The sequence below is a fragment of the Mustela nivalis genome (assembly GCF_964662115.1).
Source record: "Mustela nivalis genome assembly, chromosome: 2".
Taxonomy (NCBI): domain Eukaryota; kingdom Metazoa; phylum Chordata; class Mammalia; order Carnivora; family Mustelidae; genus Mustela; species Mustela nivalis.
In genome coordinates this window covers 11,139,228-11,156,463 of record NC_139021.1, presented here as the reverse complement: position 1 = coordinate 11,156,463, position 17,236 = coordinate 11,139,228, and the positions used below count along the sequence as shown (strand labels likewise).

Below are 17,236 nucleotides of genomic sequence, written 5' to 3'. Positions count from 1 at the left end.
CACACAACTTTAAAAAAGTTTGAAAGGCAGCCATTGTGTGATGGGCGGAGTACTGGATTTAAGAATGAAATGGCTTGATTCAATTCCGACATCAGATGCTATCCGTACGACCTTGGGTCAAGCTTTGCCTGTTTCCTCATCAGGGAAATGTCAGTAGTCGTACCAGTCCTCTGCCTTCCAGGGAAGCAAGAGTAGGTACGAACGAAGAAGGACACATGGCTATGGGTTCATACAGAAGCTTCCTTTCTAGTATCACCCAAGACGGCAGAGCGAGGATCAAGGGCGGGAAGCCATGGGAGGTAAGTCTGAGACAACGGTGTCTGTGGAGGCTTCCTGGCACTGGAGTGTCATGCAGATGTTGCAAAATAATTTGGCAGAAATGATGCTAAGGACACTCAGGTATCATGGGAGTACATGCCCCAGGACACCCCGACGAGCACCTCCAGCCCTGGGTCTCGACTTCCGCAGCTGCAGGAAGTCCCTGCGCTCTCCACAGGCAGGATGGTTAACTCTTTCCGGGCACTCGGCTGCAGCCCGGGGCACAGAAAACTTTCTGACACGGGACAGGGCCGCAGGGAGGGTGGGAAATGGACTTGTCTGAAATCTGACACCACAGCTCGGCCGATGGCTGACAAAAGCTCGCCCTGTGTCCCCACTAGACCTGGTCCTTCCCACCACCCCTGGGGCAGACACTGGTACTACCTACTTATCTCGATGCTCAGGCCCGAACCTTAGGTGTCACCTGGACAGTTTAATGAAATGTTCTATGTTTGAAGTGATTAGCAAATCCTGCTGGCTCTCTCTTCAAAACATAAGGAGAATTCAACTACTTTCCACCCCTTCCCAGCTACTGTCTTGGTTCACATCACTGTGGCTCTCAGTGGGCCTGGTGCAAGCTTCTCCTGGGTTTCTGTTTGCACCGCTCCTCCAACTGCCCTTCCTGTACCGGCCACTGCCGGCTTTCTCGGCCTCAGCCCTGATGACACTGTGGCTGGACGATTCTCTGTCATGGCGCTGTGCTACGCACGGTAAGGTGTTCAGCAGCATTCTGGTCACTCCCTCTGTTTAAAGCCTTCTCATCACATAGAGAATAAAATCCCCAAACATTCATGACTTACAAGGCCCTCCGAGACCTGGTCCCACCTCCATTTTGCGTGGCATCGGCTACCACTGTCCTAGCTCAGTCCCCTCCGGCCACACCTACCTTCTTGTTACTGTGTGAATGTGCCCGCAACCACTGTTCCCCCTGCCAGGCCCGCTCCCCTCACCCTGCACCCCACGCGTGTCCTTCGTATCTCTAGATCTTCATCCGATGTGAAGTCCTCAGAGATCCTTGACCATCCCAAGGACAATGCCTTCTATGCTTCACCCCCTTATCCTTTTGGGTTTTCTTCAGAGTGTCCATTACCAATCTCCATGTCCTCCTCTCCACAGTCAGAATGCAGGACAGGAGCTGTCGTGTTCACTACTGCATCATCGGCACTTACGTGTGCTAGGAACACAGACGTTGCTTAGTAATAGTGAGTGAGTGAACAGTGTGTCATAGGGGACCTGCTTTGTTCCTCAAGGCTGCTGGCTAAATAAGAGGACCATGATGAAGACTGTGGTCTTGGTGGTGGGGACAGTCATGGTGAATCCTTACGTGGTTCTCCCTCTAGGCTGGGAGCTGCTCAAAGCACTTTTCACTTAACCCCTTCCGTTCTTACCACACCCTAGGAGGTTGGCACAGACAGGTGGGGTCACTTGCCCCAGATCACGGTTCAGAATTGACAGAGCCAGGATCTGGGCTCCAGTAGTTTAGAACCTTAATCACTCTATTAGAGATTCTGCAGAATCACAAGCATTTCGAAGGGAAGGTCCGACAGAGGCCAGACGACCATGTGAGGTTGGAAAACAGACGGGCAAGACGGGCCACCTCCCTTGTGAGCAAGAGGAAAAACAAATCCACGCTGTGATGAGGTTTATCATAAAATGATGCCTCTGAGGTGTGGGCCCACAAATACGTCAGACTGCTGGCGGAGGTGCGACTGCACTGGGTATGTGCGCGCTTACTGCCACCCGGTCTGCGGCGTGCCTTCAGATCGTGTTTCTGTGTGGCTGCTCCGTGATCACATTCACTTCTAGAAAGCCTTACTTCTCAGTGTAATTTGTGCTCATGCGTGTGAAAGGAATCCAAGGTGTTTCTGTGCTAGAACAGAGCTGAAACACTGTTGTTAAGCCCGACGCCCTGAGATTAGGTTAGGGTATTAAATATGCAACCAGCTTCCCTGACTCTTCTCTGGTGACCCTTTCACAGCCGTGACTAACTTCTTGGTTTACAGCCACCTTCCTCTCCAGATGGCAGGCATCACAAGGACAGAGCTGACAGCTAGTTCCCCCAGCACGTGACCGACCATGAGGCAAGCAGTGAGCAGACAGCACACATTTGCTGAATTCAAGGAAAGACCACTGCCGAGAGGCCTGCTGGGAGACACCATCTCATGATTTCAGAGTGAAAACACCACATTTCTTCCACGTGGCTCGTAACAGTTTCAGTGCTCGGCAGATGTGGTGCCTGAGGAACGACCAAGGAGGGGCTTGGTGGACATTCAGGTGGGCGTCTGTGTCCCAGAAGCTCCCCTGCTCAGTAGAGCTGGAATTAGTAGAAGCTGTCTTCCTATTCATGCACAGTATTTAAAAAGTTTAAGTGTAAATTCAATGTGAAAAATTTTTAAATAGGTTTAAAGATTCACAGGACTCCAAAATAAAAATGATGCCCCAAACTGTTTACTGAGGTCTCTTGCACTTTTCTGTCTCCTGTGCCCGTGTTTCTTCACGCATACACAAATAATACACTTTGATGTGGTTCTGACCCACCCTTCTGACCTGAAGGCAGCATATGTGGTGCAGGGCTCCGCACCTTGCTTTTCTACCTGATGGTAATTCCTAATGGAGATCGTCCCACGTCGGGATGTAAGGAGCCTCCTTATTCTTTTTACATCTGCACAGTGTTTTGCTGTGTGGCTGCACTGCAAACTAATTTATCGGAGACCTACAGATACATGTTTGTTTTGTTCCTCATCTTTTCCTATTACAGATCAGGAGTCAATTCCCACAAGTAGCTCAGCAAAGTCAGAAAGTAAATACATCAATGACTGTGATAAATATGGGTATTTTGCTCCTCCTGGGCAAGGGGCCACTAGCACACCTCCCAGCAACACCTGAGACAGACTGCTCCCTACAGCCTCACTGGTAAGAGTCTGGACTTTCCCCATCTAATTGGAATGGGCCATCGCTTCTGTCTGTGTCCTGTTTATCACACTATAGCATGACTTAGAGAGAACCACTTCCATAGAGAGCAGCAGCTACCTAGGGAACCATGTCAGTGAGCGTAATTTGTGCACTCCAGAAGTGCATTCCAAAATACTTTTCTTTGCTCTGTGTTTTCCTCCTATTGGGGTTTCCTCTGGGAAAAAACACCATAACCATTAAGACATTGTCTGTGCGGACAAGAAAACAATTATAGAATGGTAAAGAATTCAGTATATTAGAAGTACTTACATATCACTCGAAGGGGTGGGCTTTGTTGAGGGGCTGGGTAAATTCGCTTCCATAATATCATTAAAACTATTGTTTCCTACATTCTTGGCCAGCTGTAACATAAACAAAACACAATACAGCCACTCTTTACTCTGAGTTTAAAAGTTTCCTATTACTTGCTTTTGAGATTTTGGAATATGTATCTCTCCCTCATTTGACTCAAGATATAAACCATCCATACATCTGGTCAACAAATATTCGCCGAGCACCTACTATGTGCCAGGCATGGAATTTCAGGGTGCTGGAAATAAAGGGGTAAACCACATTCCTTCCTGCAGAAGCAATAGACTCGTGGGGCCACTGATCAGAAAAAACAAGGATTTTAACAAAAGCCATGTAATAAATGCTAGAATAGCATAGAATATGCCTTCCCCCCACATACTCTGAGATGAGACAGCAGGTTACACCCGTGAATCCAGGTTAAATGCTTAAAGGCAACAACTGTTTTTCAATCTCTATCATATCTCATTTTTAGACTGAGCAGAGAAGGAGGTGGGATTCCTTTGTATCTGGGATACACATAAAAATGCTACAGGAAGCATTCTGCTTTTGGGTTCAAGACCCTTCCAGGAAAATTTGTCCTGAAGGGCCTCTGGTCACTCAGATCATTTGGGGCGCAAGGCAAGGCTTAGGAAACGTTCACGCTCTCAGGTCTCTGTGGGGAAATCTTGCGTTTATCACCCGGCAAGTGTTCAGGATTTGCTCTTCCTGTTTCTAGTTGTCAACGGGGTGTCATCAGCTTAAGTCAAGGAGAGGGAGTGGCTCCACTTCCACACTCAAGAAGAATGTGTTAGCTGTAAGCTCAGAGCCTTTTCTTCCTCTAATCCTGATATGAATCAGGGAGTTAAGCATTAGTATGATACTTCCTGAATTTCTTACTTCCTAAAATCAGGGGCTCACACAAACACAGACCATCATTGCTGAGAAGAAGTTACGGGTTAAAAAGTGATGGGCTTTAAGGTTGGTAGCTAACAGACCACTCTCGAATCATGGGGATGTCTACAAACTTAGAAACAGTAAAAACAGAGACAGACTCTTTAGTAGCTATTTTTAGTAACACAGGCCACTAAGTAAAGTGATCACCTGAGTTTAACACCTAATTCCCTTCACTGCTCTTCAGTGAATCACATAAAAACTAATTCTGAAAGAAGAAGGCGGCTCTGAAAATCTCATCCCAGAAGAAAAGCCAGTTTAGGTGAACTAATTATAGAAGTGTATGACTCACCAGTTCTTTAGAAAGGAAATAGAAATAGTCAACATTACATACCACAAAATTTACATTTTAAATATTCATGCAAATTCACAAAATTCAGGAACTGTAATTCTTTGTACTCAGCACAAACAGGACACTCCAAAGCCACGTATTATATATATCTATGACAATATGCATTTCCGAGTACAGGTCACTACTCACCAAGAGTTCAGAAGTTCCTAATTTGTCTAGTTCCAAAGACTGAATGCGAGAAATGTGAACCCCCATTTCCCTATGGATGCCAGAACATTCTATACAGGTCAGAATACCCAAGTTGGTTGAAAGCCAGGTGGGTTCTGTGTGGAAAGAACATTTTGAAGACAATGAAACAAACACGCCCTAATTTTAGTGTGCTAACTATAAAGGAAGCTAAAACAAGAGTAGCAAAACTTGCTAAGAATTAAAAGGGGAAGATTTAAATGTTAGACATGGAAGCTTGCAGCTCAGCCTAGGGGCTCATATGAAGCTTACCAGCTTTTCAGAGGGCAATATGGGTGCTAAAAGAAATTTTTAAAAATTTTCTTTCAATACTGAATAAAAACAAAATTAAGTTCTTTATTTTTGTGAAAATGTGATGATTTTTTGTGTGAGGTCCCATGAAACATCTGTGTGAGAGATACTCCCTCAGCCCCTGTGATCATCCTCGGCAGGGACAGACCGATGTGCGGCTCCGGGGACACGGTTCATAAGCTGCCATTAACCTCCCAGTTACAACCCGCACGGACGCACCATCCTGGTCACGGCTTCTCCACAAGCACCTTCTGGTAACGAGACAGCTGTAAATCCTGAACGTCAAAGGCTTCTTTCACAGACCTAAGCTATTTGGACTCCACAACGGGGGAATGAGTGTTCGCTTGTCACCAAAACCTTCAGGGTTCACTCCCCAAGCTTCTTTTGGAGGGATCAGTACCCGAGGAGTTCTGACTCCTCTGCCACATCCTATGTGGTGTGTGAGTCACTCACAGGACACGAGACCCGAGCACGGCAGAAACCGGGGGGCCTGTCTCTGAGCTGCTCAAGGCATGGGGTATGGGGAAGTCCATTTCCACAAGGAAAACAATTAGGGAGGATATCATGATGGAGGATATCATGATGCTTAAGAACCACGGGTTTGCATCCATGCTCTGATCCCTGCTAGATGGAGGACTTTGGGAGGTCACTTAACTTCTCAGAGTCCCCTACTTTTCTCATCCGTAAAATGTTGAGGATATTAGTAGCTTGCTCACAGAGCATCTGCGAGGATTCAGTGAGAAAAGCGAAAACAACTAGCAGAGTCCATATTACAATGTAAGCACGGAACACACGTTACTTACTGTCCATACCTCCGTAATACAGATGCTACCTGAAAACAGAAGCTTGGGGGAAGGTGACACCCATGTGACACAGAGGCTGGGGGGCAGTTTTCACTGAGCAGAAAGGAAGGAAAGTAAAATACAATGGGTTGGGACGATTTCAGATATAGCATTTCACTGAGCCCTCGTAACAGCAGGGCTCTATTATCCCATTTTAGCCCTAGAAACCGAAGATGAGACTGGTAAAGGGACCTGGCATGAGGTCGTCCAGGCCGTGAGTGGCAGGCTGGTGATTCAAAACCAGGACGACGGACTCTGCATCCAGGGCTCTCTCCGTATGCCCCGGTGCTCACTTAACTGGCAGCATCTGGGCAGGTGGCCATTTGGGGCACTTGAGGAGAGCAGGTGGGAGTTTTCCAGGCTGAGCGAACAGCAGGTGTAAAAGCAGCTCAGGGGTGGGACCGTTCAAGTTGGAAGTAGTGGTGGGTCTGTGTCTGTGTCCATGCGGAGATAAGGATTTAAATACACAGCTCGTGTTTACTCTGTGGGAGGAGAAAGGCTGTGGAAGAAGCCAGCTCCTGTTTGGGGGCAAATACCTGATGAGCCACAATCGCAGCAGACATCATTCCCAGGGAGCCGCTGGACGTCCTCAATGATGGCTTTCGTCAGGTCTTCCAGACTGTTCTCCCCCGTGCTCTGCTCTCCACGGAAGGCCATGGTGAGGGCCTCTTCTTTGCTATTTGTCAATACGGATATCCATCTGTTGTTGAAAACCAGAGGAAGGAGATGTAAAAGCAAGGCCACTGCTTTCTCCTTCCACTGCAAAAAATGCTGTTTTTGTTAAGAACTTCCAAGAAAGACCCACCCACCCTCCCCAGCAATAAAGTGAGGAAAAAAATGAAAGACATTAAATCCAGAGAGAAAGTTAAAAGAATGCGAAGTAACATGTTTGTTGGAGAAAATGAGAGCTGGGAGAGGGACGGAGGAGAGATGAAGCCCACGTCACCGAGGGCCTGCAGGGCCGACAAGGTGCGCGCACGTCCATTCGGACGGAAGCTAGCAAACGTCAGAATGGAGAGGACCTGCTGCGGGACCAGCCCAATGAAAGGATGTGAACGAACTGGGGGAAAATGGACAGAAGGCAAGAAAGAGTTTAGCAGAAGGCATCTGTTCTCTGGCAGTCCACTGTGGGGGAGGAAGGTGGGCTTAGAAGTGAAAATGAAGGAGTATTTATTTCATGAGCAGCTTTGAGAATTTATGCTTGTGGCAAAGGTACAGTAACAAACATGCTGAAGTTAATAATCTGAAATAGAAGGTACAGACTATGGGGCGCCTGGGTGGCTCCGCTGCCAAGCGTCTGCCTTCGGCTCAGGTCATGATCTCGGAGTCCTGGGACTGAGCCCCGTATCAGGCTCCCTCCTCGGTGGGAAGCCTGCCTCTCCCTCTCCCACTCCCCCTGCTTGTGTTCCCTCTCTCTCCATGTCTCTGTCAGATAAATAAATAAAATCTTTTTAAAAAGTACAGACTGTGAAATCACATATGCAGCACGACCACAGTATGAACTGAACAAAACCGCCGTCTGCTACCAGTGTAGCATCAAACCACCTAATTACACAACAAGGATTCACTAATAAAGCAGGAAATAACCAGAGAGTGGAATAGTTAATCATGTATTAAAATTAAAATTTTCAAGCAATTTTTCTAGATTGATCTTTTAGAATTCAAGTATAGTTGACAAAGTTTTCAACTGAGTTTTGAATGACACTGGGGAAATGCTCACAATATAATGTTTTGTGATATAAACAAGAAAAAACTGTTTATGTGGTATAATCCCAAATTTAGAGATATAGAGGGTTTTAGATACTTCTGTTTGGGGAAGAAAAAGGCTAGAAGGAAATTCACCCAAAATGTTAATACTGGCTTTTTCTGAGTAATTTTCTGTAGGAATAATGGATAGATGGATTGCTTGACTCTGCCTTTCTATAATTTTCCAAACCTATAATGGGTCTGTATTACTTTCATGAATGAGAAAAAAAATGTTAATTAAAAAAAAATTTATTTACTTATTTGACAGAGAGAGAGAGAGAGAGTGAGCGAGAGCACAAGCAGGGGAGTGGCAGGTAGAGGGAGACAGAGAAGCAGGCTCCCCATGGAGCAGGGAGCCCGATGTGGAACTCGATCCCAAGACCCTGCGACCATGACCTGAGCTGAAGGCAAGACACTTCTCTGACTGAGCCACCCCAGCACTCCAGTTTCTTTTTTAAAGAAGAAAACGAAAAACATTTCCAAACCACAGTTTGTTCTCGCTTACCGTGCAGATAGCTAATAACTGCCCCCACCGAGAGCACAGAGGTTCAGAACAGAGACTCGGTTTTTTGTGTGTCTTGTGGGATGACACAGATACGACACAAAGGGCTCTCCGCGAAAGGTTTAGAATAAAAGTCGCAGCAATGAGAATTACAAATCAAACCGAATTACGTGGGGCACATAAACTGCAAGGCACGCCTGTGAAGGCAGGAGGCGCAAAGCTCCCGCCTGTTGTAAATGCACCCGCACAGCCCAGCATTCCACTGCGCTGCTCAGAACGCAACACTGCAAAACCAACAGCCGAAGAATGGGGTGGGGTGTGTGTGTGTGTGTGTGTGTGTGTGTGTGTGTGTAGTGTATGTGATTCAATACCTTCTAAGTTAAAGAATTTTTTTTCCTATCATTTAGTTTCAAGTTAAAAACCAGAAATTGGTTTCTTAAAAACAATTCAAAACACTGGGCTCAATTGTGCATTTAATCAGTGGCATTGTGTTACTGGAGTTTTCACTCTGTGTGCAGAGACTCTGCTTTGTTTTTTTAAGCATTAAGATATTCTGGCTATCTAATATACCAGGACCTACTGCATGCCAAGGACTTAATTTTTTTTTTTTACAAGCAACAACATGAGTGGTAGGGGTAGGGTGGGGAGTTCAGAGGAAGAAAAAGAGAGAGACTCCCAAGCAGGCTATGGGCCCAGCACAGAGCCTGAGTTGGAGCTCAATCTCAGGATCCTGGGATCATGACCTGAGTCAAAATCAAGAGTTAGATACTTAACCAACTGCGCCACCCAGGTGAGCCTCCCCCTTATAATTTTTGAGATATACTCCTCCAGCAAGCCTCTGAATTGGGGCTGACAGTCCTTACAGATGAAAAAGCATAAGCCTAGAGAGGTTTGTGACTCCTGAGGTCCTCTAGCAGGACGGGTATCACACTGGACGGAGACACGCTGCTGACACCCCCCTCCCCACATCCCTTTCTGGGGTTCCTTTATTAGCCAAATCTTCCACCTCACTCAAGAGATCAGGACAAAGAAATAAAGGACTTGGTACTGATAATTATAAAGTATATATTTTAAGGGCAACTAAGTTTCTGCAGGGGTAATTCAAATTTGGTGCAATGGACTGTCTATTTCAAAGATCAAGAACTAAAGCAACTACTTCTGACAATTAAAAAATATACTTTTAAATTATTTTAAAGTAACAGACATACCACAAAGTATAAGAAAGAAAATAATGCACCATTGTATTTTAAGACTGAAGTTTCTGTGAGTTTACAGGATTAGTAACATTGGCTCTGGACTAGGAACTTTATGCACTTTATCTTCAGTCCCAAAGCCCTGCAAGCAAGACCTACAATCTCCTGCTTCTTCTTCTTCTTTTTTTTTTTTTGAAGATCTTATTTATTTATTTGACAGAGAGATAGAGAGCACAGGTAAGCAGAGCAGCAGGCAGAGGGAAAGAGAGAAGCAGGCTCTCTGCTAAACAGGGAGCCCGATGCGTGCTCGATCCCAGGATCCTGAAAGCATGACCTGAGCTGAAGGCAGCCACTTAACCAAGCCACCCAGGCGCCCCTATAGTCTCCTTGTTACTAACAAGACATGCAGCTGCCCATCGTCTGGGACTCGCCTCCTCCTGTAGAGTGTCTTCTACATTTCATTCTACTGGACACCTTCATAGGAGAAAGAAACTTTATGTTCTCTGCATAGCCCAGAAATCAATGAGGAACCAAAGCCTCGTCTGGGGTGAGGGGTGGTGTGTGTGTGTGTGTGTGTGTGTGTGTGTTTTCTCTGCAGAACGCCATTCCCTCCGACATCACTTAAAACGAAGCCCCTTGTTGCCACCACCAGCCCCAGAGAAGGCCAAGTGCAGGTGTGGCGCAGCTGCTGGCTGGGCCAAGCAAGCCCGCTACTAAAGGGTGCTAAGTCCACAGGCAAGAAGCCTATACCTCTTCGACCAAACTGGGACTGGGTTCTTTGTGAGTCAGAGTAAATACAATACTAACAACTTGGGTTTAAGATATGAGCAAAAAAGAAGCGGACGCATTCCCTGCCTCACACACATCTCTTACTGTTCTACCATGTAGGGGTTTAGGGAAGGGAAAAGAAAAAAAAAGGAGGAAAGGGTGAAACCCAAGGGGAAGCAATATTCCAAGGTGATTCTGGAATTCTGTCCGGGAGATTCTTGATGGGACACATGTCCGGAGATCACACAGGCCCACACCGGTGACTGCCTCCTGGGCCTTTGCTAGCAGCACCCAGTAAGCCCCATCACCACCAGAGATGCTTGTCTGCTCGCATCACCGTTCAAGGCTACCTTCCAGAAGGGGCCTGAATCAAGGGCCCACTGTTGTTCCCATGTCTTACAAAGGAGGGGCTGAAGTTTCTAAAAGTAAACCAAGTGATGTGAACCAAGTCAAGTCAAACGTAATGGTCTGGACTCTTCAACTGTCCCCTCCGAGTTCCAGTCCTGCAGCCCGTGGACTCTCACTATGTGGCTGAACACTTTACGGCATCAGTGAGATGAACTGGAAGTGGCGTAACCACGTGGGCCTTCGGGCCACTATTCCAACCACACATCTACGATTTTGTGTTGAGGTCCAAAGTAGACCCTTAACCTCACTTAGTCTGTTTAATCATCAGCAGAATGGGCCCAAGTAAGCCAAGTAAGCCAACTCTGTGACTGACAGGATTATGGGCCCCTGCGGGCTCACAGCCAGCACCTACTCTGTGGGCAATGAGACACCCACTGTACCCTAAGGACCTCCTTCCCCAACTCAACCACAAGACCCTGAGGATCCTGGGACTGTGACCATGGCCCACTGCCCCTCAGTGCCCTCATTTTTGAACTCGGGATAAGAGCCTTTGCTTTCTGGGGTTGTGAGGACTCACAAGGTCTGACACGCATGAAGCATTACATGAGCTCACTAAGTAAGACCCCGAGTCTGAGGGTGGAAGGCCAGCCCTCCTGACCGCTCTCCTGCTCTCTCTCCTCAAGCGACTCCCCAGTTGGCCAACCCCAGATCAGGGACATCGAGCCATCAGCTGTTTCCCTTCTAGTCCTCCCTGCTGCTTCTAGGCCAGTGGGACCCGCAACCAGAGTAGAGAGTATTTATAACCTTCCAGCACCTTCCTGAGCCGCCTCGGGCAGCTTCCCTTCCCCTTGGAAGTCATCCCCGAGGACCACTCCCAAAAAGCAGGCACGCGGCTGCGCGTCCCCATGCTCCCGCAGCACACCGCCTCCTCTGTCCCTGCGCTCCGCCCCCGTCTTCTCCTCTAGCACAGCCCGAGTCTCTTCGGGGCAGGGGCTCTGTCTGACTTAGCCCTGTATTCTCCAGGCTTCGCACACTCTCAGCCCGGAACCGGTGTTCACTCCACCTTCAGGTGACTGAGGGGGTCAAAGGCTCCTCTCCTTCCCTCCCCTTCTCTCCCCTTCTCCCTCGGCAACCCTGAGGATCCTGGGACTGTGACCATGGCCCACTGCCATGCAACCCCCTCCACCCTTTCTGCTCTGCGTCTCCCAGCTGTGCATCTTTTTGACCCTTTCTTTATTCTCTTTTTGACCCTTTATCATTTCTCCTGAAATGGGGAAGAGTGGGATTCTCCAGAGGGGGAGAGAGGGGAAGGGGGAGAGAGAGAGAGAAAGGAGGGGAGTGTAAGGTAAAAGAGGGGGTGGGGACAGAATTCGGTGGCTCTCCAGAAATCAGTAAGGGAAGAAAATAACTTTTATCGTGTATCACCAACGGGACAGGGATTTGCAAATGTGAACGCTACAAAAAGGTTAAACTGCCAGCTTTAACACTAACATCCTCCCCCACAGGCAGCCGAGGATGTAATGGTCCACGCTGCCTGGCAGGCTACAGGAAGGAAGAGGCGATGAAGACGGCCCAGGACTGGGGATAACACGAAGAAAGGGGAAGGGGAGCCGCCTAAGGTCGCGTGCCTGGTCAGCTGAGGTAGGCGCCCCCCCCCCCGGAGTGTGTGACCCCAAAGCCAGTTCTCCCCTCCTACTCTGGGCTCCTGAGGCCCCCCTCCCGCCCGGAGGCACCTGATCTACTGTTCTTCAGGCCTAGCCTCTCCTCTCCCCTCGCAGTTAATAGCCGCCAAGCATCCAGGTGGACGGGTTCAGCACCAGGCGAGCCCCTCCTAAGATCAGGCGACGTGATTAAAGGTGCGGGCACAGTCCCTGCCCTCAAGAGCTCTCAGGCTTTAGAGGGCTCAGCCCGAACTGGGGGGTCATCAGGGAGTGGGAAGAGGCCCGGGGGTGAGAGGAAGCATCAGAGCCCCTGGACGGTGAGGCTTGAGCTGAACCCTGAAGGAGGTATCAGAGTTTACCAAGCGCCGGACAGAGAGAGGAGCAACATACGAAGGTCCAGCAGTGAGACAGAAGCATGCGGAACCCGCAGGACAGGTTCTCAGTAACATAAAGGACATTTTAGGGTATGCTATACGACAGAGTGCCTTTTCGGGCCCGGACACTGTGCCATTAGATCACAAACTACTTACGCGACATAATCCTGCTCGTCTTCCGCCTGGAAGTGGTACGTCCTGTTATCTAAAATACAAAAAGGAAAATAAGGGGAAAACTTTAGAAAGCAGAATACCTCAGCTATAATGTAAGCTATGAAAGTTTCTGGGGGAAAAAAAACACAGTAAAAGGAAGATTTTAATCTTGTCTGGTTTTTATACCAGTTTGACTTAGCAGTCACCCAGTTCACTTTGTCAATACTGCTTTTCTGAAGTGCAGGAGAAGTACAGTAAAATAACGGCAAATACCAAACATCTGGCACTTCTCCTGAAAACAAGACGGAAAGGGGGACAGAGCCTATGGGATCAAAGTGGATGTCTCTACCAACTGCAGACTGCCAGCTGCCAGTCTGGTATATTATTTGTTTCATTTTCAGTGTGCCTTTGACTGGGTTTCCTTTAAAAAAATTACTTTTCTGAAATGATCCGTAGCTCACAGAGCAGCTCCGCCAAGCAGGCATACGCTGCCCCAGGATGCTCTCTGGCTCAATCAGGCTTCGGGGAGGAAGGGCTTCCACCCTGCTCAAGGTTCACCTTCAAGGTGCTGCCCAGGTCAGGAGGGAACAGCCTGATGTGGAGAGTTGGGGCAGCTGTACCTAAGGGAGGCTCTTTCTTAAACTTTAGGATTTGCTAGAATGTTTTGACATATTCAGGTCAAACTAACCAGTTGCTCACTACATAACTACTCCAGGTCAGATGCTCTTACCCTCATGAATGTATCTGTCCAAGAACTGGCCATACATAGTACAGCCCAAGAAACTTGGTTGGATCCAGTCGTCGGTTTACTGCTGTGTGACCGTGGGTAAGTCACTGAGTGTCTCTGAGCCTCAGTTTCCTCTTCCACTAAATAGGAAACTGATAGGGCTTTAGTGAGGAATGGCCATAATGTATATAAAGCACCTAAGACAAATTAGATGCTCAATGACTGGTGACTGTTATTAATAACCTCTGGGCTCTCTCTTCTAGGAGTTTCAGCTTTTTGGAGTCACAACTCCAACATTTCATCAGTAACCTAGGAAATTCCTTGGTCATAAAAATCATGGGGACTCTGAACTTTAATAGATGCTGCCTAATCCAGGTTGGACTCCATCCAAAAGGTCTCACTACAGATTCGGTCCTTTGGGTGAAACTGTTTTGGGACTTCCATTCATCCAACTACGTCAGAAGGACTGCGCAGGGCAGGAGAGTATGTCTGTGTTCTGCACAGAGATCATGCATTTAGGCTGTTGGACAGCCCCACGGGGCTCTAGAAAGGAGGGATACTACAGGTTAATGTGTGGGATTTCAGAATACAGGTGAGCCACTTCAGGGGCACTACCATCCTCTTTCTTGAAGTGCCCAGTATAAGCACAGGAGTCAGTCTAGAAGAAAGCAATCTTTCCTCACAAGAGCAGAGCACACAAGGGCCCATGGATTAAGAGAGTGATGGGATGTGCATCTTCCATTTGTGAAGTGGGAAGGCAGTTCTACCTGCAAGTAAGATGATTTTTAAGAGCCCGGATTTGCAAGGCCACAACTCTGGCCACAGTTACCACTCCTGTATGGTTACACTGACACACCTGCACTCTCAAGTCTATGCCAGAGGTTCTTAACCTCAGGTACACAGCAGAATCACCTGGGGCTACTTAAAAAATGTTTGGGCTTCACAGCAAAGACTGTGATTCAGCAGATCTAAGAGAACTCTAGAGAGAATAGGGATACATGTACAAAAATCTCTCCAAGGGGATAAAGCCGTGGGCTCGTGGTCACGAACTGGTCTAGTTTAATGTATGCATCTCAATTTGATTCTACTGTGGGTCGGATCTGACCCTGTCCTGCCTTCCCCCTGTAGGTGGGCTCACTGTAAATGAAGAGATGTGCGACAGGGGCCCGGCCTCGGCCAGCTGCTGCTTGCGCGCCCAGAGATGGAGATGCGCAGGGTCAGAAGCCACAGCAACTGACTGGGAGAGAAAGAGGACTCACGTGATATCAGGTCAAAAGACTTCTTGTCCTCTGCATTGGGTTTCACCTGGCAGGTGAGAAGGTTCAACTTGGCGGGCTGCCTGTTAGACTAGAAGAGAAAGGGAGGGAGTTACACCCGGTGCACCGTCCCTCACCTGCAGGGTCCGACTCACGCGGTGCCCGTGAGGGAGTCTCATCTACCCCAGGAGATGTGCAGCTCGTTCTTACACATGCTTTTTAACTGTGCATAAGCCTATGTGATTAATCAGAATGGAACCAAGATAATCCACCTCACTGGCCCTGCACAGTGGGCATGCGCGATGGAAACGCAGCTCTCAGCTTCACAGCCCCCAAGCACGGACAGCTGATGCTCTGGGTTCTGTGCCGTACTGTGAAACATAGCCGACTCTAAATGACCCCAGTGATCACTCCGCCCAAACGTGATGTCTCAGGGATCCACAGATTTTGGTTGTAATGCAAAATTTAGTTCTTTGCTCAAACGTGCAAAGATAATTAATTGACCAGTGAGAAGCTGCTTAATGAGACATTACTTAATGAGCCCCAAAATCGGAGAGAGGAAAAATACAATAAGGATTTCATATCATTTATCAGCAAATCTCTCAGTTACACATTTAATTCATTCAGATCCTACAGGATTGAGACAGTCATGCTATTTTAGGCTTTCCTACGTGGAGTCTTGCCACAGAATCACTCTGGTCTTTTTTGTCTCCTGCCTGTATTCGTCCAAGGTCACAGGCTGGCCAATGGCTGATGCCAGCATGCCTGCTTCATGCAGGAGCTGACCGAGGAGTGACATCTCTGTGTGCCCAGGCTGGGCTTCACGTGAACAAAAGCTTGCTGAAGGAAGCCATGTAATTCCCCAGTCCTGTATTCCTGCCTCAACAGATAGGTGCGATTCTGAAAATCCCCATGCCACGACCATTTATACCCAAAGCCCCTGTGTTTTGAGGGAAAACAGAGGGAGAAGAGGGAGTAAGAGGTCAACAGAGATGGCACATGATCAAGACAATTTCGAGGACGCACTGCACCTCTCATTCTCCACAACTGGACACCAGGCAATTAAATTGTTTACCTTCCTCCACTCCCTAAACTGTTTTTGAGATCCTACCCCCTTGGTGATTTCAATGAGATTAGATCCAGAAAACAATGCTCCTTGTCCTGAATCCGCTCCAGAGCAAGCTGTCGGGGGGAGGAAGTGAGAGACGCCAAGGGACTTCATGTTTACGGCAAGGACATCTGACTCGGGCATGGACACTGGCCATGAAGTCCCTCGCGGGACAGTTCTGCCTAAGAGGAACGAGCCCCTGGGAGCGGGGTCCTGTGTTACACAACTGATTGGCAAGCCCAGAAGGGGGGAAAGAGGCGGGAGTTTGTAGGTCTTGCGAGATTTTTCTCAGAACGGACCTGGAGTTTGGTTTGCTACGGGCGTCAGGCTCCAAAACCCGCAGCTGCAGCCACAAAGAGGTGCCCCCCGCCCCTCTGGAAAGGGAACTGTCTTACACCTCATCCTTCTGGATGCTGGTGAGATGGCTGCATTTCCAGAAGAATGACAATCACCTCTGACGGCCTGAACAGCTAGAGATCCCAGGTCACCATGAGACTCTCCCCAGAATGCTGTGTTCCAATTTGGCATCCACATTTAAAGAAGGACGGAGAAAAGTTTAGGAAAGATCAGGAGATGATTAAAGGAGTGGAAAATGGGCACTTTGAAGACCGGCTGAAGGCACTATTTAGTTCCGAGGAAAGAAAGCTAGGGAGTGATTTAATAACCATCCTCGAGAACATGAAAGGTGGTTATGGGGAAGGCAGGACAGCTGTTTTTCATTTGTACAAATGAAGAAGAAATGCGCTCAAATCGTAGAATCTCTGAGCCAGACAGAAGGAAGAACTTCCCTTGCCTGCTTCAGATGATTCCGCATAATAAGAGGTTTCAGGTTTCTTACCCTAAGTCCAGGAATCTCTTGGAAAAACTTAAGAATTTTTTAGGCAGTGTTCACGATTAATGTAGCAGAGGATTAACTGGATGATTTTTTTGGTTCCCAAATCCATGTTACTCCAGTGTTTCTGAATAACCTCACCAACAAATACAGTCAAGGAACAAACACAACATTTTCAGAAAGAAAAAAAAAACTTATTATTAACTGTATTCAGAAAAGTTAAAGACCATCATTCATCTCTTTCCTAAGCATGGACTACCTCAGAGTATACATTACCAGAAAGCTTCTGATGGGAAGGATTCTAAACAGTTGGCTCACAACTCCTATCACGATGACACACAATATTTATTCCCTTGGAGTTCTGCCAATACTACTGGCCTGACAT

The 17,236-nt window shown here is 47.7% G+C and overlaps 1 protein-coding gene across 2 annotated transcripts in view; it reads right to left on the bottom strand.

Annotated features, from left to right (window-relative positions):
- Positions 1-17,236, bottom strand: part of ASAP1 (ArfGAP with SH3 domain, ankyrin repeat and PH domain 1) — a 351,004-nt gene that overhangs the window by 40,452 nt on the left and 293,316 nt on the right. For both annotated transcript variants that reach the window (XM_082719724.1, XM_082719725.1), the window contains exons 14-18: positions 14,915-15,002; positions 12,932-12,980; positions 6,720-6,883; positions 4,994-5,127; positions 3,541-3,632 (exon numbers count right to left, since the gene is read on the bottom strand). In XM_082719724.1, coding sequence (XP_082575850.1) covers positions 3,541-3,632; positions 4,994-5,127; positions 6,720-6,883; positions 12,932-12,980; positions 14,915-15,002 — 527 coding nt within the window. The remainder of the gene's footprint in view (positions 1-3,540; positions 3,633-4,993; positions 5,128-6,719; positions 6,884-12,931; positions 12,981-14,914; positions 15,003-17,236) is intronic.